Source organism: Aquarana catesbeiana, linkage group LG05 (assembly GCF_042186555.1).
Source record: "Aquarana catesbeiana isolate 2022-GZ linkage group LG05, ASM4218655v1, whole genome shotgun sequence".
NCBI classification, from domain to species: Eukaryota; Metazoa; Chordata; class Amphibia; order Anura; family Ranidae; genus Aquarana; species Aquarana catesbeiana.
The window spans coordinates 531,854,777-531,876,313 of NC_133328.1; the positions used below are offsets into that span (position 1 = coordinate 531,854,777).

General features: G+C 43.2%; 1 protein-coding gene across 1 annotated transcript in view; it reads right to left on the bottom strand.

The window, feature by feature from the left end:
• Positions 1–21,537, bottom strand: part of ARFGEF1 (ARF guanine nucleotide exchange factor 1) — a 304,195-nt gene that overhangs the window by 81,739 nt on the left and 200,919 nt on the right. Inside the window, exons 16-20 of the mRNA XM_073631773.1 lie at positions 15,069–15,274; positions 12,500–12,584; positions 10,986–11,157; positions 8,548–8,699; positions 6,432–6,560 (exon numbers count right to left, since the gene is read on the bottom strand). Coding sequence (XP_073487874.1) covers positions 6,432–6,560; positions 8,548–8,699; positions 10,986–11,157; positions 12,500–12,584; positions 15,069–15,274 — 744 coding nt within the window. The remainder of the gene's footprint in view (positions 1–6,431; positions 6,561–8,547; positions 8,700–10,985; positions 11,158–12,499; positions 12,585–15,068; positions 15,275–21,537) is intronic.

A 21,537-nucleotide genomic window follows, 5' to 3' on the forward strand; every position in this document is an offset into this window, starting at 1 on the left:
AAAAATGTAATCTTACCAACACACCAAAGCAAATAAATTAAAATTAAATGATCACTAATATTTACACCAATGGTCTCCAAACTGCGGCCCTTGGGCCAGATGTGGCCCATTGCTTGCCTCTATCCTGCCCTTCAGGCCCTATTCCATCCACAACTAACACTAATGATGGGGCACAATTGACACCAGTGGTGGGGCACTATTCCTCCCACAGACACCAATGATGGGGCACCATTTTTCCCACTGATACCAACATTAGAGCACTATTCCTCCTACTGATACCAACAATAGGGCACTATTCCATCCACTAAAAACAATCATGGGACATTGTTTACTCCCGCAGATGCTGGGGCATTTTCTACTCCCACTGACCACAGTCCAGCCCCCCTAAAGTTGGAAGGACAGTAAACTGGCCCTTTGTTTAGAAAATTTGCAGACCCCTGCTTTACATTATTCAGTTCCCCATGGAGCAAAGTAGATGCAGTAGTTTGTCCCATTTTCCTAGGGGTCCTGTAAAGCTAGCCGCAATGTCAGACAGAGAAGAGAGGCCGACATGCCTCATTTCCCCCTGCATTCCCCTTGCCGGTGGTTGCCTCAGACAAGTGCTGGGAGCCAGAGACAAATGCCCGCAAGGCAGACGTTTCCTTGCTAGCTGTGGTGTTGGGTGGCTGTGCGAAAAGAGGGGGGGGGGGGACCATGTCCAATACTGCCGGTAACTTTACAACTAGGATAGGTCAAAGTACTACATGCACTTTGCCCCATGGTGGACTGAATAATGTAAACAAGATATTGATAATTCTTCTTTAATTAAGTACAAAAACACTACACATCCCCTTTAAGACTGTTCTGTGTTCAAGTTCGATTTTTTTTATAACCTGGATTCCTAATATTTATGCATAGAAGTACATTACTGATAGCATAAGGAGAACTGCAAGATGTGCTCCTGGGACAAAAGAAAATAATTACCTTGGCTCTCTGGCAGTAATTACATTGTACAAATTAAACTCCATTGTACCTCAGCAGTAGAAACCGTTATTACAGCATAGTGATAAGGTGTAAATATTGCCACAGTACCAGAATATCACATCATGTAAGCAGAGCTTGTCGCCCAACAAGACACTTTTTCTTTCTAATCAAGACGTGATTATATCAAAGTCATACAATGAAAGTTATGTGTCACATTTCAGACTCAGAATTCGACTGTTCCATTTCTACTTAGCATAACAAATAATGCTAATCTGCACCAACTTAGATACTTATTTCCCTCTCTATCACAGCGGTGGACACCTCCTTTGTGGCAGCACCCTTTTGTCTCATAGATTTGAATATGTCTGTATATCAAGGTTGGAAATTAGCAGGTGGGAGTGGGATATATTAATGGGATCAATAGTCGTGCGCCCATCTGCTACAGTACTAGCCATTTCTATGTGTTATAGTACCAGTGGATTCTTATTTGTTACAGTACTAGCCATTCCCATCTGTTGTAGTACTAGTATGCACTTTCTCACTCCCCGATTAGTAGGGTGTAGGTCCTTGGGCCTGCCTTAAAAGTCTTGGGGGGAGAGAACTTTGGGTGAGCCCCACCTAGTACTTGGGGTTGGCTTGTTTCGGCAGGCCCCTTAAAGAAAGGGGTCCATCTGTTTTCGGCCAACTGGACCAGTGAGTACCCCAGTCCCTGTCAGGAGTTTTGCACCCTGGGGGATCAGGGCAAGGGTCCTTTCTCTTCAGAGGAGGACCATGTGTACACCCTGTGCACTATTTTTGTGTTCTCACTTTTGTGTGCACACTTTTTTTTTGCACTGGGTGTTACCTTTTTTTGTGAGTGGTTCACTACACAATGGGACTTTAACTTCATTGGCAGTAATCCCGAGTGTGGCTTGGGGTTAAATTTCAGTACCATTAGAGGTAGCCACACTCGGGATTACATTGCAGAATCCTGGTGCAGTATACTTACCTTGTCACCAGGATCCTGCAATATCCCCCTGCTGTGTCTGCGGGCTCTGTCCTCCGCCCGGTGCTCTGGGTGCCCGGCTCTGTTCCCTGCGAGCATTGCGACGCATGGGGGCAGAGCCCGGTGGCAAATTCAAAAAGTACACAAAATATAACACATACAGTACACTGTAATCTGTAAGATTACATTACTTTATCAAATTATTTCACATCCCTTTTGTCCCTAGTGCTTTGTCCAGTGCCCTGCATGCAGTTTTATATTATATATACTGTTCTTTCTGCCTGGAAACTTGAGATTGTCCATAGCAACCAAAAAGTGTCCCTTTATGTCAAAAGTGGTTTTAGACCAGCTAGAAAACAGCGATAGTAAATTAAAACACTTGCAGAATTGAGCGATAGTGAATCGTGAGCAAATTCATTTTATTATTTTATAATTATTATTTTATAATTATTTATAGTTATTATATTATAATTTATGATTTCGCGTTTCAAACGCTGTCATATTTTATCAAATTTTGGGTTATCCCCAGAACAGCAGCAGAGGGGACATTTTCCAATGTGGACTCTAATTTCAGTGACCCTGGTGACAACCAGAGATTGCCTTCACTATGAAGGGATTGCTTCCCACTTTCTCTTTTGGCTTTGGGATAGGAAGTTAAGGAAAATCTCCCCATGGGGACACAGATGGAAAAAAAAAAAACCTGACTGGGGTTATAATTTGTAACGACACCCCGAGTATGAAAGTTGTTATTTTAGGGTTAAAGTCGTTTAGGACATTTCAAACCCAAACACAAAGGCAGCTACCGAACACTCCAATCAGCCAAAAAAGGAACCCATACAAATAATCCACCCCAAAAACGAGACACAGCTCTGTCTTCAGGTTCCAAGCAGGAATGCATCTTTATTCAAAAAACACATGTTATACAGATCCCACTTCAAAACATTTCCCCCCCACCCTTGGAAAACAGGGCGGGTTAAACTGTCCAATGACAATGGACACACAGGTCAGGTGTGCTTAACTTCTCATCAGTAAACAGTCTTAACAGGGGGGCTGCTGGAGGAATCCCCCCTCCCTCTTTCCTCACAGCAATACACATCCTGTGATCCAAGGCAGACAAACACAATAGAACATTGGAATACAGCCCCACCCCAAACTAGCAAGGCAAACAGTACACAACACAATGACACAGCACACATTATATATACACACATATACAGCATTGAGTCTCTGACTAGCACAGATCATAGTGGGGTTCTCATTCACCCTGTGCCCCTATTAGTGACTCCCATCACAATGGCATATCCAGGGTCCCCAGAGTCTGTGTGTCTTGGGGGACATGGACCTGAATCTAAAGTAACGCCACCTCCAGGGTCCCCAGACATACAGCTCACAAAGAGCACCGTCCCCCCAAATGCCAGGGCCCATAATCGGTTTGCAGGAGGCTAGCCATCAGTCCCCTCCAAAAGCCTCTTTTCCGGCTAGGTCTGTCACATTTCTCCCCTTTCGGCAGGAGACTAACACAGGAGGAGACCCCAGACAGGTTGACTCCGAAGTTAGTCAGTAGTTCCAGTCCTCTAATGCTGGTATCCACACCGTACCCCAAACAAATTGTTCCAAACAGATCATTACTTACCCAGCCAACCTCTGCCTCTCTCGGAGAACACGCCCACCGCTGGGGAGAGGCCTGGACTGGCCCTTCTCCCTGTAGTCTTTTCAGCTGCTGGAGAGAAGACAGGGTGACTGGGCTCACGCCATCATGCTGTTGGGGATCTGGGCACGGGTAGTCACTCGGTTGGCTTCAGCGGGGCCTATCGGGGCATAAGCAGAAATGAGGGGGGCCAAATCATTCCCCAGTAGTACATCCGCTGGCAAATCCTTCATCACCCCTACATTCACGTGTCCCGAACCAACCCCCCAATCCAGGTGAACACGGGCAACGGGTAGCCGGAAAATGGTGCCTCCTGCTACCCTTACGACTACAGTGTCCCCGGTGTGTTGGCTCTCTGGGATGAGGTTCTTCCGTAGTAGGGTCATGGTGGCACCAGTATCACGTAGGCCATTGGCTACCTTTCCATTAACCCGGACGGTCTGTCTGTGTTGCTGCCGGTTGTCCTGGTTAGCTGCTTGTACTAGATCAGCCTCGTGCAGGACGCCCCAACGTTCTTCCTCCTCAATGCAGTGAGCCGCAGGCATGGATGTGCGGGGATTCCCCCCTGCTGGCTTTCTCCATGAGTGGGACTGCCTGGCTGGATTCAACGGACACAGTCTGGCTTTTTGTGCCCTAGCTGTTTACACCCGAAACACCTGAGGGGTTGTGAGTAGTCCTGGGAGTTGAACCTGTGCTGCCGAGAATAAGTGGCCACTGGAGGTGGTGCTGTAGGGCGGTATAACTGTGGTTTGTAGGCACCAGCTGGAGGGGGTACCGCTGATCGATAATCCACCCGAGCTGTTGTCTTGACCACATGGTTATCCAGTTTGCGGGCGTCTGTGTATTCGTCCGCCAGGCGAGCTGCTTCAGACAAGGTGCAAGGTTTTCGGTCCCGGACCCACTCTCTGACTTCTGGGAACAGCTTGTCAAAGAAGTGCTCCAGCAGGAACAGCTGCAGCACCTCTTCCCCGGATACTGCTTGGCATCCAGCGACCCAGTGGGATGCCGTGTGGTGTAGGCGGCATGCCCACTCGGTATATGAATCTCCAGTTTGCTTGCTCGTCTCTCGGAAGCGCCTCCGGTAAGCCTCCGGCGTGACGGCATACCTGCCCAACAGTGCTTCTTTTACCAGCCCATAGTTCATAATATCCTTGTCTGGGATGGCCCTGAACGCTTCACTGGCCCGGCCGGACAATTTCCCAGACAAAATGGTAACCCATTCCTCTGTGGGCACCCGGTGTAGGGCACATTGCCGTTCAAAATCAGCAAGGTACCCATCAATCTCCCCTTCTGCTTCAATGAAATTTTTAAAAGCAGCAAAATGTACCTTTCTCTTTTCAGTTGGTGCTGTTGCGAATCCCGCTGCTGCAGCACCTCTTTGCTGTAGCCAATTTGCATCCACAGCCGCTATAACTCGGTCTATGATCTCCGCTGTAGGGTTAGGGCCATAATGTGCCAGTCTTATTTTAACAGCCCGATCAAAACTTTCCTCTTCGGGTGTCCTGTCTGTTATGCTGGGTCTTTCGGATATGTTGGGTCTTTCCGCTCTATCCATTTCGACTAGTTCTTCGATAATGTCCCTCTTCTTACGGTTGTTGGCCGGTCTCCGGTTGTAGCTGTCCTTCTGGGCTGTGGGAATGATCCAGCTGCTTGCCACCAGTGTAACGACACCCCGAGTATCAAAGGGGTTAAAGTCGTTTAGGACATTTCAAACCCAAACACAAAGGCAGCTACCGAACACTCCAATCAGCCAAACAAGGAACCCATACAAATAATCCACCCCAAAAACGAGACACAGCTCTGTCTTCAGGTTCCAAGCAGGAATGCATCTTTATTCAAAAAACACATGTTATACAGATCCCACTTCAAAACATTTCCCCCCCACCCTTGGAAAATAGGGCGGGTTAAACTGTCCAATGACAATGGACACACAGGTCAGGTGTGCTTAACTTCTCATCAGTAAACAGTCTTAACAGGGGGGCTGCTGCAGGAATCCCCCCTCCCTCTTTCCTCACAGCAATACACATCCTGTGATCCCAGGCAGACAAACACAATAGAACATTGGAATACAGCCCCACCCCAAACTAGCAAGGCAAACAGTACACAACACAATGACACAGCACACATTATATATACACACATATACAGCATTGAGTCTCTGACTAGAACAGATCATAGTGGGGTTCTCATTCACCCTGTGCCCCTATTAGTGACTCCCATCACAATGGCATATCCAGGGTCCCCAGAGTCTGTGTATCTTGGGGGACATGGACCTGAATCTAAAGTAACGCCACCTCCAGGGTCCCCAGACATACAGCTCACAAAGAGCACCGTCCCCCCAAATGCCAGGACCCATAATAGGTTTGCAGGAGGCTAGCCATCAGTCCCCTCCAAAAGCCTCTTTTCCGGCTAGGTCTGTCACATAATTCTCCTTTACTCTTCCAAAATAATTTAAAAAAAGGTTTACCTTAGATACACCTTTAGTGGTGAGCATACATTTACATCTAGTTTGTCTGCTGAATCTTACCATCAGCACCTCTGTAATCAATAAGGAGCAATTTATTTTAAGAAAAAAAAAAAAAAAAAAAAAAAAAAAAATGAATATCTCCGAAGAAAAAAAAAAAAATCCATCGACACAGGGGCTACTGAGCTTTCAGGGTCTGCACAAGCAATGAGGCTGTCGTCTGATCCTGCTATTATGGTAACATTTTTAATCTCTGTAGAAGCATTTAAGCTGATTGTGGCTCTCCAGACAAGGGACATATGGAAACTAGAAAAAAAAGCACAGCAGCTAGAAAGTGAAATTTGCTACAAACCAAGATAGGATCCTTTTACCTGTATACTGAAGATGCATGCAATTCTTATTGCACAGCGGATACCCTCCAAACAGAGAGAAGCCACTTCTGTATCGTCACAGTCTTGTAAACCCACACTGAACGCTGCTAGAAATGGAGTCCACGCCAACTGCAGAGAAAGTGAACAAATTTATTAATGTCACAATGTTTCTGAACATGTTTTTTTTTTTTTTATCATATCATTGAATTTATTAATTACGCATATCAGTGTGTGTACATCCAACTCAGACATGAACAACTATAAAGCACACAAGTGACCTAATTTGGTTGAATTAAATTTTGAGCATTAGAGAGATTGATCTTTACATTGGATTTATACCAAAAAAAAAAAAAATATCAAAAGATATTGATATCCTAATATGCCATCTAAAAGAAAATGTTACAAAAAACAGTACTGCTATTACTTCACCTACAGTAATGCTAGATGTGTCACAGTGCCCAGCTTTTTAATTCACAGACTTGAAAAGGGTATTAAACCAAAAAATGTGAACATGTGCTTTTTCTGGATCAGTGCTTCAGAGAGCACTGAAATAATATGTAAACCCAACATTTCATATTCCTGATATGTGCCTGCTGTACTATGTACCTGCATGAAAAAGTATCCTGTTCCCTTTTGTACTGCTTTGTTTGTGAGAAATCCCCGTGTTCCTGCCTGTCCCTTTGCTTTCTATTAAAAACTGACCACATTAGGCACGAGATCTCAGCGTGGTCAGTTTTCTGGCTGTGCTGGAAACTCAGCCTGCTCTCCTCCAATGATCAGACTTGTCCTGAAACGCCCCCCTGCACAGCCATTCACTGGGAAGCCTGGGAAGATCAGTGTGTTGCTGTTTCTCCTCCACCAGCTCTTATACAGCTGAGAACAGAGGAATGTAATCACTTATAAAATTGGAGAAAAAAGGAGTTTATATCATTTTCTTATGTCTATACGCACTTTTTGCCTTTCATTTTTTTTTAAAACTGAATTGGTTGTTGTACATGGTGATTGTTTACAAATCACTTGAAGTCAGAGATAGCCAGACAACAAGAACTTTCAGAAAAAGGACTCCACAATGGAAGCCTACGTACTTTTCTCATCACAGATCTTTGGGAAAAATAGGAATCCTATAAAGGTTCTGCACTCAGACATTCAACCAAAGGCAAGAAATTGGTCAAAAGGTCTCTACTAACTGCCTCTGCCTAAACATGAGTGCTACAACAGTCAGCTACAACAGTTTTTTGGTCAGAGACCACAATACTAGTCAAATGACTGGCTCAGTAATGTTGCGTCCTTCCCCCTCCCAGTAACTGTAAATTCTTCAGTGCCTAAATTATCCTCAAAGCGGGGGTCCACCTATCTATCGTTTTTTTTTTTTGAGTTCATTCACAAACTTTTCTTCTCAGCATTACATACTCACATATTGTGTGTAATATGTCCGCCTGTGTCAGATTTCGTCGGAAAGAATAACTTATATTATTCACTGCAGGCGGTTTCCATCTTCATTGTGGGCATTTGAAGCCCACAAGCATTTATTTCCTGGATGTGGTGAATGCTGTGCTCCCAGCATTCACCGCTCATTCCTGCACATGCTCAGTGGCAGCCTGAGACTAGCTCCCAGGAGTCTGGGAGAGGCTAGAAACACGCCTACTCCCACGGGAAGAGAACCAGGAAGTGCAAAGAAGAATAGAAAAATAAAAGGTAATTACGACGATTTACATTTTTTTAAATGGCATGTCAGCATCTAGGCAAGGAAGAGAATACAGATATTGTTCAAAATTTGGGTGGAACCCCGCTTTAAGAGAGAATTTAAATGTGCGTGCATTAATACGTGACATTTGCTTAATAATGCCTACCTTAACAAAATAATAAAATAAAGAATGTCTTAGGGGCCAACACCTCACTTGAGCTATTTATACTGACTAATAAGTATCCCTTCTAAATGTGTGGTAACAGATAATACCTTTAGTAATTATACGATAGGGCTATGCAATGAGCCTTGATAATGTGCAAAATGTACACAACTCCTAGCAACTTCCAATCATAACCGAACACTAAAAGGTGATGTAGAGTAGTTGCTATGGTTACTGCATTTTGCACACGGTTCTAATCAATGTCTCACCTTGAACATTGGTCTGACATGCTCCAAATGGGTGGCACTTGTGAATGGAGCCTGGACATGACTCACTGCTTCCATTAAAGCCTTCGCGGTCTTTGCCATTTGCTCCATTTCCAAATTATACAGCAATCTTCTCTGCTTCTCACTGGCAACACCTGAAGGAGTTATCAAAATGGAAGAATAAACACAGCTTTTTAAATTTAAGGACTAATGGTCCAATCACATTCACGGCTTTTATTTATAAGCTAAGCAACCCAAAATAAACATTTATATACTGCAACCAAACCTGCCTAAAATCTATAGCAAATTCTCATCATTTTTTCCAGCTCTGAGAGTGGGAAAGATGTTAAAAGCTGCAGGTTGGCTCTGAATAGCGGTATAAACCTCACATAAAAGCAGTGTGATAAATGCATGTGTGTGAACCACAAGGATGCTTGAACAGAGTTCACATGCAGTTTTATTATATAGGATTTATACAGCGGCAACAGTTTACGCCGCACTTTACAATTAAAAGGGAGACAATACGGTTACAATACAATTAAATACAAGAAGATTAAGAGTGCCTTGCAGAAGAGCTTACAATCTAATAGGGTGGGGCAGGTGGTACAAAAGGTTGTCACTGTGGGGAGATAAGCTGATGGAAGTGATAAAAGATTAGTTGGAGGCGTGATAGACTTCCCTGAAGAGGTGAGTTCTCAGGGATCACCTGAAGGCAGCCAGAATAGGGGATAGCCAGACAGATTGAGGTAGAGAGTTCCAGAGGATGGGAGAGGCTCTGGAGAAATCCTGGAGACAAGCATGGGAGGAGGAGACAAGGGAGCTTGAAAGCAGGAGGTCTTGAGGGGAACAGAGAGGATGGTTTTGGGTGATATTTGGAGACAAGATTGGTGATGTAGCTCAGGGGAGAGTTGTGAATGGCTTTGTATAATGTGGTTAGTATTTTAATGTATTCAGTTCTGTAATTACTTGACTGGAGTTTAGCTATGAGGGCTTTTGTAGTTCCAAACCTATAAACAACTGTAAATCCCCAAATGTACCATAAATAAAACATCGAACGCCCCGATCAATTTTCATATATGACATGCATATACAACAGACTGTGTCTAGGCTAGGCCCATCTAGGCTACTACGAACAGCGTGATGTAAAGTGTTACTAAACCCACAAAAGTAAAATCAGTCTGTATATGCAGTAAATCATGCTTTCTATGCTCACTGTGAAACCTAAGGGGTAATCCTCTCCATTGTGTAAAAAGGCTGTTTGATCCTGTCTTCTCTGTTCCTCCTCTTTTTCCACAGTCCCCAAACCATCTCCCGATAGAACAGAGCATTAGGGGACAAGCTGCACATGCTCAGTTTGGTGTGTATTGCTAGAGATTTTTTTTTCTTAGGAAAGTGCATGTGATCAGCACAAGGCCAATCAGCACTGTCCAGACAGAGTCAGGGGTCCTGCAGCCTGCTTATTTAACCCACATCATATCTATGAGATATGAAAAATCTTAAATATAGATTTTTCAGGGTAACAAGCCTTATAAAACAGCCAGAGCAGAATAAAAACTCCTCCTACAAGCTTTAACCAGACACTGATAGAAGTCACAAGACTGCTCTAAATGCTGATGAAAAAAGGTATTTAGCAATTTATTTTTTTTAAAACGATTGCATTTCCATGTTCTGCCTACTGTGGGAGAACAGATATAGTGAATGCAGGGTTATGGGTTTAGTAACACTTTAATCTACAAACTTTTCAGCCCTCTCAATCAAGGTCCTGACAGTCGTTATACAATCATTTTGTCATTAGACACCAGACTACTACACTGGAATTATTTAGATTGTGCAACAATTAGATCCTGTGTATGCATATTTTAACAAATATTAACATTTTCAATACCTTAACAGATGTTACAATCTAAATATAGATATCGTAACAGACATTACAATTTACATCACAAGAATAGGTTGTCTAAGGCTGAATTCACACTTTAGTGTTTTGAATCGCGGGCATATTTGCCGCAAATCTGCCCACGATTTGAAAGCGCTGATGTGTGAATGGCAAATCTCGGGACTCGCATTTGAGGTGTCATTCAAATAAATGGCATCTCAAATTGCGGCTCGGGTCTGCCGTGATTGTCTCGCTGCAATTGCGGCAACAAGCATCACAGGAAGCATGTCGCTCAAAAGTAGCTCCTGAACTTTTTTTTGGTCGACATGCTTCCTGCGATGCGTGTTGCTGCAATTGCAGAGTGATTTATCTTGCGGCGGACCCGCACCGCGATTTGAGGTGTCATTCAAATAAATGGCATCTCAAATGCGAGTCCTGCGATTTGCCATTCACACATCAGCACTTTCAAATCGCTGGCAGATTCGCAAATATGCCCACGATTCAAAATGCTGAAGTGTGAATGCAGCCTAAGGGAAGGCTTCATTTTAATGCGTTATTTACTCACTTGGCTTGGATGATTTAGTGGTGATTGCATGCTCTTTTGTTTCTTTCATTGAGATTTTTTTTCCAGCAATTTCATTGTAGATAGCAGACAGGTACTCTTCAGGTAGATCTTTGCTGTCATTAATACCGCGATTCATTTTGATGTACTGTTCTTTTGTCATTTTGTTCTTCACCTGAGTTACACAGAAAAAAAAAAAGCCAGTTTATAATGACTTCCATGAGTTTGTATGTTTTATGGTCTGGTAACTGGAGAAAAGGCATCAGTAATAAATACTGATGTATTATAATAATGTTAATAAAAATGTAGGCACAGTACTTTGCATACGTATTTGCCCCATTTTGACTTTCCCCCACTCTGGAGTGTTACAATCTTAAATTAAAAATGATTTCATTGGGATCTTAGGCCGCTGACAATCAATATTGTTGAAGTGAGAAAATAAATGATGTACATATAAGCTAAACTGCCTTTATTGCATTCATAAGCATTCCCCTCTGCTGTGAAACCCCAAAAAAGTTATGTTGCAAGCAATTGCTTGTGGAAGTCATAACTAGTTTATGGGAGTCCTCTTCTGTTAAAGGGTCACGTAATCTCAAAATAAACCTGTTTCTGGAAGGCCCAATGCTTGTTACAACTATCCAATAAAGTTTTGGAAAAGCACTGCTGGGGATGGGCTAGTTTAAGCGGCGCTTTACCAGCGTTTTTCGGGCGCTGGCAGTGTGAAAGGGCTCTTAATGCACTCGGGCTTTCACATTGGGATTGCAGATGAAGCTTCTTTCAGGCGCTTTACAGGCGCTTTTTTTAATGCTAAAGCGCCTGAAAAACGCCCAGTGTGAAAGGGGTCTTAGTCTATTTCCTACTTTGATCAGCTGCCATGCTGGCTGCATATAACGATATACAGGCATGTTCCAATGATGAGTGGAGGAAAAAACAGACATTTAATCAGCCTATTATAACTGTGTGGCCCGGCAGTCTGGCTTGACTGCATCCCAACTAGCGGCTAATGAAGAAAACAGAATTGACAAGGAAACACTGTTCATGAAACCGCCAGTACTTTTCTGGACATTGTGCACCATCCAAAAATAAATGCAGTTATTTTCACTTGTTTAGCCCATGAGGTGGTAAACAGAGAATACGGATGTTCTTGAGTTCACACAAACACGACAGGAAATTTACTTAGATGGATGCAATAGTACATTACAGCTGTCAGAAAAGGTTTCTGCTCAGTGTGAAAGCTCCAGCATAAAAAGGATTGATTTTTTCCCAATTGAATATACGATATATTATATACGATACATTTATTGCAAAACATGTGAAATGAGCTACATACATTTCATAAACTGCATATGAAGAAAGAATCCGGTTACTGAGAATAAAACAAATTTTTAAGCATATTTCTGTTTGCTGATCTTAATACATACTCCTTACAAGTCAGACCTAAGTTACAATGATTGCACTCTGTTCTCTGACTGCTTATGTCACACTAACAATTATATTATTATATATTTTCAACATACCTGAGGGCTATGTAGATCTGTCGTCAACATGATAATTGAATAGGCTAAAACATAAGCAGTGTCTGCACTGGCAAACAAAGTTTGTCTGAAAAATAAAAAATAACAGATTAACATGACTGAGTGAATTTGTTAAAAAGTGTTAGGTCAGGGCTTGACAAATTTGCTTTCATTCAAGTTTTTTCAGACTAGCAATGCTTTGTTTTTGGCGACGTAAGTGGCAGATCTTGGATTTGCACATGGAGGGGAATGGAACCGGGCTTGCTGCTGGGTGAGATGGCTTTCTCACTGGGTGGTCTTTGGGGATGCATGCCCCTTTGGGGCACTCAGGGTGTGGGGATTTGACACTTGGGATTGTTGGGGCTGGGGTTTTTGGTGTGTGTGGCGTGCTGTGAGGGCTGGACTCTGCTCACCTCCCTGCTAGGATACCCTTCTGCACCCCGTGACACCACAGGGCACTCCTCCAACCCCCCCCCCCCCCCCACACCACAGGACACACCTCTGCACCAAGATCAAAAAATAATAAAACTCAATAGTGCAAACAGAGAGTGGGTGATGATGACCCAAGGAAAGACTAATTCCTCGGTGGATTTCATCGCCTGTCCTGCGGAGTTCCTGCAGCATCCGCTAAGCCAGCCTTCAAAATCTCTACTCGTCTGCTCGCATTTGGCGAGTGGAAATATACAGAGGGCAAGTGTGGAGACTCATCTCCTCCCCTAAGCTCGCACTTCAAACTTAAAACCCTTCTCCTTCACTCATTGGCTGCCTCACATGCCTATCACCAGTGGCGCAGCGTGGGTGGGGGCAGGCGGGGCTATGGCCTCTTGCAATGTCAGGTTCAGTGGTGGCGGGTGTGTTTGGGGTGGGGCGGGATTAGGGGTTGGGTGGGGCAACTGCTATTAGCTCAGGCCCTAAAATTTTGAGCCCTGCACCAAGCCACATTCCATCTGCTGCTTTACAGTGCGGCATCCAGAGGCTCACAAATCGGCTTCCTGATCTCCTGAGGCTTGCCAGGGAACAAGAACTCATGATATGCCTGTTTCTGCTCATCCTTGTGAGTGCATTTTAACTCTTTGCTTTCCAATTGTTTCTAATAAATTGATACACTTAGATGGCGGTGCCTTCTGTTTGTTTGTCACTCCTCTGCACCCCCTAACACCACAAGATACCCCTCGGCACCCAACTGACACCACAGGATACTCTTACACATGTACTGACAACATAGGAAACCCCCCTCCTCTGTGACACCACAGGATAGCACCCCCATCCCCTCGTGACACCACAGGTTACTGCTCTGCACCCCCTAACAACCTCAGGACACCCCCCTCCGTGACACAAGAAACCTGACACCACAGAGTATGTGTCCCAACATGACACCACAGGATACCCCTTCTACCCCCGATATAATCTCCCATACCCCTATCTTTGATGTGCTTCTTGTGCACACGCTCTCCGGTAATCTCAGTTGCTGGGAGCGCGCTTACACACAGAGAAAAAGTTGGTATCATGTGACCGGATAGTGATAGAGGTTTTTAGTCTGTGCACGGAAGGAATGTGCTGTGTGTTCGGCACCTTCTGGGGGCAGGAGGTGCGAGGGCATCAGAACAGGAGCTATCCACTCAGGTGGTGGGAGTTGCTCATGCTTAGTGCACGGTTTCTGGTCGCCGGGGTGACCTGATAATCGTCGAGCCCTGTTTTAGTGTATAGCCAGCCTAAGGGTGCTGCCAAAGACAAGATTCCAGCCTTGCCCAATTGTAGTAAGGGACCCGTTTCCACTATGTAGACATCTGTTTGCCTACGTTTCCCAAAGTATGTGTATAAATAAAAGATCAAATCACTGGGGCACCCCTAGTTTAGTTTTTTTTTTTTTATAAATCTCAAAGAGACCTGATACTTCGAGGGAAATTTTTCATAAAAAATGAGGAGCATTCATAGACGTTTGAATAGAGATGACTTTAGAGAATGACGGATGCACAATTCCCCCGCCCTTGTCTTTAGACCACATGAAAATGCACAACACAGTCTAATGTAGCCTCTCAACCTTTTCAACACAGAAAAACTCTTGAAATAATTTTCTAGTCTCTGGGAACCCTGGCTAAAAATTACTGTACCTACAGCCCTTACAGATGGCTAAAAGGATCAATGGTGTCAGTGGAAACGTATGCAAGAGTCATAAATTGTTCAAGGAGCCACTTGCAACCTCTGGAGGAACCCTAGTTGAGAAACCATCCTCTAATAAGTAAATAAAATTCTACCAACAGAGAATCATTAAACAGTAACACAATCAAAACTAAATTCTAGGAAATATTTCATGCAGAACCCTTCATTGATGTTTCCAGCAGCCATACACAGTGAGGTTCCCCCTGAAGTCCACCTTTCATCCGTGTGTCTATGAAGGCATTAGTTGTGCCGCAAAGAAGTCACTCTTGCTTTCAAGATCACATATGCAAATCTCTCATATTTCCAAACACAGACAAGTTAACCAAAGTAGTTTTATCTAGCCATATTTCATGCTAGGAAACAAAGAGTTATGAATGAGGCTATATCAAGTATGCAAATATGTAATACAAACCCTTGATTACACTCTAAATATCGAGCAGCAAACTTCTCCATCAAACGGTCAATTTTCTGAGCTTCACCAGGAAGACGGAATCCTTCCAAGAACATTCGGAGGGCAGACACAAAGTCTTTTCCTAAAAAGTCATGTTGGTCGACATATGCATACATCACTTCTTTATTAAATCTATCATTATCTCCTAGGAATTCTCCAACCTGAGTCTGTAAAAAAAAAAGCACAACCAAACACAAGGTTTTTTGTTAATGACCAGATTACAGCTGGAAATAAAAAACTCTGTTTTCATGCTGTTTGTGTCCCTGTAGGGGATATTTTCCTTCACTTTATATTTAGTAACTGGAATAAAAAATATTTTCTTTCTTGTGGGAAGGGTTATAATCTCTGTCGAGTGTTATCTGATGTCTGCTCACTTTTGGTGAACAAAAGAAGTGAGACAGAACAAGAAGTGAGACAATCTCCACTAATGGGGCACAGACTGCAATAACTTGGCACTTTCTCCACTTTGTTCAAAAGTAACTAAAAAATGTTTTTGGCTACAGATGGAAAGAACACCGGCACCGAGTGCTGTGATGTTTGGAATGCTTTATTCATCACAGGGTAAATATATGCTTATGCGTTTCAGCATAACAGGGCCTTATTTAAGATTAATCAAAGATTAAGGCCCTGTAGGGCTGAAACGTGTAAGCGTGGAACCCATGAATAAAGCATTCCAAACATTGCGGGATTGGGTGCCGCTGTTCTTTCCTACATTTTATTTTTGTGAAGATTTTGGGATCATTTGAAAAACTGTTATAAAACCTGGCACCTCAGCAAAATGAAAGGAAGCTTTTTATATACAGAATTGCTACAGATGCAATTTTATACATGAATGGATATAAAAATCATCTATACATTTCAACCTTCTGCCAACTATGATTATCTAAAACTGATGAGAAACTCAAATGTTGCTTCTTTGTAACCATGGTAACATTGGGGCATTCTATAAATTGCATGTGTTTGGGCCAAAATTAATTTTCATCCATGCATTAGTAGGTTTGTTGCTTATCCCAGTATTTATTTTTTTTTAACTATTACGGCTCTAGCACTGATCATGTGACTGTTTAGGCAGACAGATGATCCCACTTAAAGCAGAGCTCCAGTCATTTTGGCCAGTGGTAAAATTCGGTAAAGACATGCAAAGCTTACATCCAATGGCAATATGTGGAATTGTCAGATTAGTTAAGTAGAATTCAGAATTTTTGTAGTATAACAGAGACTAGCCTGCAGAAGTGCGTGTGAACGTATGAAAGAGAAGTGGAGTATAATAAAAGGGTCAGGGAGAGTCAGAAAAGGGAGAAAGATGAGATATAGAGTAGTGGAGGAGAAAGGATAAGAAAGGACAACCCCCCCCCCCGCCCCAGAAGCTCTGCACCACCTGGGGGACACCAACCATAGGTGCAAATGATCTTCGCGAGGTCAAGCTATACAGAATATCAGGTTGTAGAAGTCTCCAACAGAACCCACGGCTCCCACGCTTGATTGTGTATATCAAGAATATTATTTAGGGAGGCTGTCAGGTACTCAATTCTTTTAACGTCTCTGGAGTTTTACTCTTTTTTTATAAATTCTTTATTTAGAAAAAAAAAAAAAAAACACATGGTAGTACAGAGATCAATACAACATTGTTTGTACTGTAGTTCTCCTCGAAAGGACAGACCACGTAACCATACATCCTGGTGTAACCGGTAATAAAAGCATTAACCATTAACCTGGTGGTAGACTTTGGGGTCGAGAAGCTAACCGTATATTTTTAGATGCTTCACACCAATTTATTTATGATAGAAAGGGAGGTAAATGTGGTCCTAGGGTCAAATCGCCATAAAGAAGAGCTAGAAATGAAGTATAAATATAGAAAAAAGAAGAGAAGAAAGGGGAAGGGGGAGGAAGAAGGGAAAAGGAAGAAGGGAGAGAGAAGGGGAAGGAGGAAAAAAAAGAGGGGGTGGGGGGGATTAGTAAAATTTAGCTTAATTAAATGGGGAGGGAACCTTCCTCCAGTCCCTCCACCAATGTCCAGGTATTCCTCTCAGGTATTTCCATTCTCAGCCATATTAGATCATCCTCTGAGTAGACAAACTCGTGCCAAAAGAACCACTTCTGAAGGAACGGTTCTCAGAGTCCACTCTCTGTGGCCACCAGATCCTCCATTTTGTTGTTGGGATTTCATGGTGATTTAAAAGAAAGAAGGCGGGTGTCCTGGGCAGTTCTCGGTTCGTAAACTTCTGGATAATGCGGTGGACTTCAGTCCAAAAGGTTGTCAGGGAGCGACATGACCAGAAGACGTGGAGGAGAGACCCTGGTTCCTCCCCACATCTCCAACATAGGTCCGAACTCTGAGGGAACATCCAATGTATCCTGGCTGGGGTGTAATACCACCAAGTTAGTACCCTAAACCCTGCCTCCTGGTGGTTAGCGCAAATGGAGGTCTTATATGTGAAGAGAAAATCTCTCCACTTGCCTCTCGGTTAGCATAAGCCCCAAATCTCATTCCCACTTAGAAATATAGGTGGGTTTGGACCCCTTGGGGGAGCAATAAGCAACTGGTATGCCAATAACACCATACGACGCACCAGCTCTTGTTCCGAGCAAAGTAGCTCAAAGGTAGTCAAGGTTCTACTAAAGGGTGTCGGGGAGGACTGTGATCCTATAAAGTGAGCTAGCTGGAGTTTTTGCCAGAAGGATAGGACCCCCAAGAGAGGGTCTTCCATGATGCTTTCCCTGGACATCCACTTTCCGTTGCTGATGAAGTGGCGGAGCTGAGATCTTCCGACCTCTTTCAGGTCCTGAAACCTGGGATCACTGAGTCCCGGGCTGAACGCCGGATTACCGATTACAGGAATGAGCGGTGAAGGGGTGGGCACAACTGAATGGTCGCAAAAAGCTTTTTGGGCGGTCTGCCATGTCTCTCCCACTCTAGGGTGGTCTAAGACCTGGCTTGGTAGGTTTGTCTGGCACCAGGGTAGAGCCTCCAGCCCCGTTCTCATCAGGAGACATTCCACTTGAACCCATTGTTCAAGTCTCTCATGACGGCACCAGTCTAAAATTCTCGTCATGTGACATGCCATGTGATAGAGATTTACGTCAGGTAGAGCAGTTCCACCTTGCAGCTTTGGCAGTCATAAAATTGACTGGGCCAATCGTGGGGGTTTGTGGGCCCAGATGAAAGCGACTAGAGCTTGATTCGCCGCTTTAAGAAAGGCACTTGGGATCCGCACTGGGAGGGCCTGTAAGTGGTATAGCAGCCTGGATATGATGTTAATTTTTATTATGCTACAGCGTCCAAGCCAAGAGAACATACCCTTCTGCCAAGACCGCAGGTCTTTTTTGATGGCCGTCAGTAGGGGGGGAAAGTTGATGAAGAAAATATCTTCCAACCTACTGGGCAGAAGGATGCCCAGGTAATTAATATAGGACCCTGACCATTTAAAGGAGAAGTCCACCCCAAGCAGAATGTCCAGAGAGGCCGTCATGGAAACGTTCAGTGCCTCTGATTTTTGGTAGTTTACCTTGAAGACGGACAGAGCTCCATAGTTCTTCAATTCTGCCAGCAAGTTTGGTATAGATACCAGAGGATTGGTTACGAAAAATAATAGTTCATCAGCAAAAGCCGCAATTTTTGGGGATAATGTTCTACTTGGGTGAAGACCTGATAGGTTAGGGTTATCTTTAATCGTACGGTGGAAGCGTTCGAGGGTCAAAATAAATATCAGAGGGGAAAAGAGGGCAACCCTGCCTCGTCCCATTTGTTATACCGAAGGGGGAAGAGAGGTGGCCATTCACCCTCACTTGCACTGAGAGACGGAGTAGATGGTTGCACCCAGTTAATCATCCTCTGACCTAGTCCTACATTGCGGAGGGTTTCTAACAAAAAGGGCCAGTGCACCCTATCAAACGCCTTTTCTGGAGTTTTACTCCTAAGGCACTCCCATCATAACTATCAATCCCTCCATAGTTACAAAGTCCTGCTCTGTATATTTATTTTCTAAAGCAATTGTGGAAACTTTAGGTGGCACAGGGATGTACTGAAGTTTTCGATGACAGCAGAGCATGTCACATTTTATTCTTCCCCATGCTACCCCCCTGCTAATACCACGATAAGGAGGAGCACTGTGAAGGAAACACACAGGAAGACTCAGGAGAGAATATTAGGTTTTGTGGCACTTTAAAAAATTTGTTTGGCCCGACTCTTATGCCCCGTACACATGGTCGGATTTTCCGATGGAAAATGTGTGATAGGACCTTGTTGTCGGAAATTCCGACCGTGTGTGGGCTCCATCACACATTTTCCATTGGATTTTCCGACACATAAAGTTTGAGAGCAGGCTATAAAATTTTCCAACAACAAAATCCATTGTCGGAATTTCCGATCGTGTGTACACAAATCCGATGCAAAGTGCCACGCATGCTCAGAAAAAATTAAGAGATAAAAGCTACTGGCTACTTCCCCGTTTATAGTCCCGACATACGTGTTTTACATCACCGCGTTCAGAATGATCGGATTTTCCGACAACTTTGTGTGACCGTGTGTATGCAAGACAAGTTTGAGCCAACATCCGTCGGAAAAAATCCTAGAATTTTGTTGTCGGAATGTCCGATCAATGTCCGACCGTGTGTACAGGGCATTAGCCTGTTGGAAGTTATTAATATAGTTTACACTAATTTTAGCTACGAAAAATATTAGTTTATTACCTTTTTGATAAAGTCTGGAAAATATGGTCTCATTAGTATAATGCTAACAGAATGCAATAACACTCTTTATTCTGTTATGATATACTATATCTATAAGTATGCAAATATATCACTGTGCACATTTTCTACTTTTCTTGAATATTTTCTCCTTTTTCTGCCATATTCTTATGATTATGTGCACAGTGATATATTTGCATACTTATAGATAACTTGTCGTTTTCTCTACTCCTCCTAAGTATGTTAATTATACATCATTCTATGCAAGACTGAGATTCCTTTATCAACAAAACTCCTAATTACTAACATCTGTTACTATGGAGATGTACATATGAATAAGTACTCTGGATGTGTACTACAGTTTCACTTGTTTCTATATGTTCAGGACCTTATAGGTCATAACTTGTTTCACTACTTTTTTATTTGTACTGTTTTACTTGTTGAAAATCTTAATACACATTTAATGTTTAAAAAAAATAATGTTTGGGCCAACAAATTATTTGCAAGCCAGCACAGACTGGCTGCTGCTTAAGCTGTAATATATAGTACAGCAGGCGGCACTCTGTTCTTGTAGCAGTACCAGAGACTTCCCCTTAACTGCTGGAATTAGAGAGAGTAGGTTGTACCGAACTCTACCATTTATGAGATGCTTTGTATTTTCTCAATGAATGCAACGCTTCTTCTGATTGGCCAAGGTGGAAGAGATTGTGTCACCATCTACCCAGCCGCTCAACCTTGGCAAACCAGAGAAAGCCATGCATTCACTGAAAAAAATACACGGTAATAGGTGCAGATGTGAAACAACCAACTCTATGTCTGACAGTAGAGGGGAGGTCGCAGGTACTGCTACCGGAACAGACCGCCACTTACTGTACATAGCACAAGCTACTATAGTATATTACAGCCTAAAAGTAGCGAGTCTGTTCTGGCATTCAAATAATTTTAGTCCAAGCTGGCCCAAATAAAATATTTAAAAAGCCAGGAAACCTGAAATTCTCTTTTGAACTTAAAGTGGTTGTAAACCTCAGTCATGAAGTCTGAACAAAGCACATATATCTGTAGTGTTTACTTATCTCTCTCTCAGTCACTTCTGAGAAGTTTAACCCACACATGAGATAAACTTGTGATAGGGGAGGGCGCTCAGTACACTGTTTGTCTATTCAGAACATGGCTCTGTATCCTTCCTTTGTTCCTGTGCAGTGTGTGGAGGGGGTGTGTTCCTTTCCTCCAATCAGCACTCACACACTAACCGCAGCTCTCCACCCCCTCCTCTCTGCTCCTCACAGATGCAGGATTTTAGAGAAGAGAAAACTGCAGATAAACAAGGAAAACATATGTAGGTGGATTTGTTTCATCTCTATGTATCACCTGAAGCCACTTACTTCACTAGGTGATTAGAGGGTTTACAACCACTTTAACACTTTCAAAATGAAGCCAAAATTTCATTACTGGAGGAAGTGTTATCCTCCCATGCCCTCTAACCTTCTCTTTTATAACATAGTGCACGCGCTAAAACTACAGGTGCACTTTTGCTGCAGATAACAGTTTCGAGAAAATAGTATCTAATTTAGCAGTACACTTGAGAAACATTCTAAGTCATAAGCAATTCTCTGAAGATATTCTGTCCAGCACAAAAGGTTAGAAGATCTTAAAAAACATGGACCTCTTCAAAGAGCAGACATCAAAACAATCTCTGGGCTCCACATCTATAATCACGATGTGTTTCATGGAGATAAAATTAAAG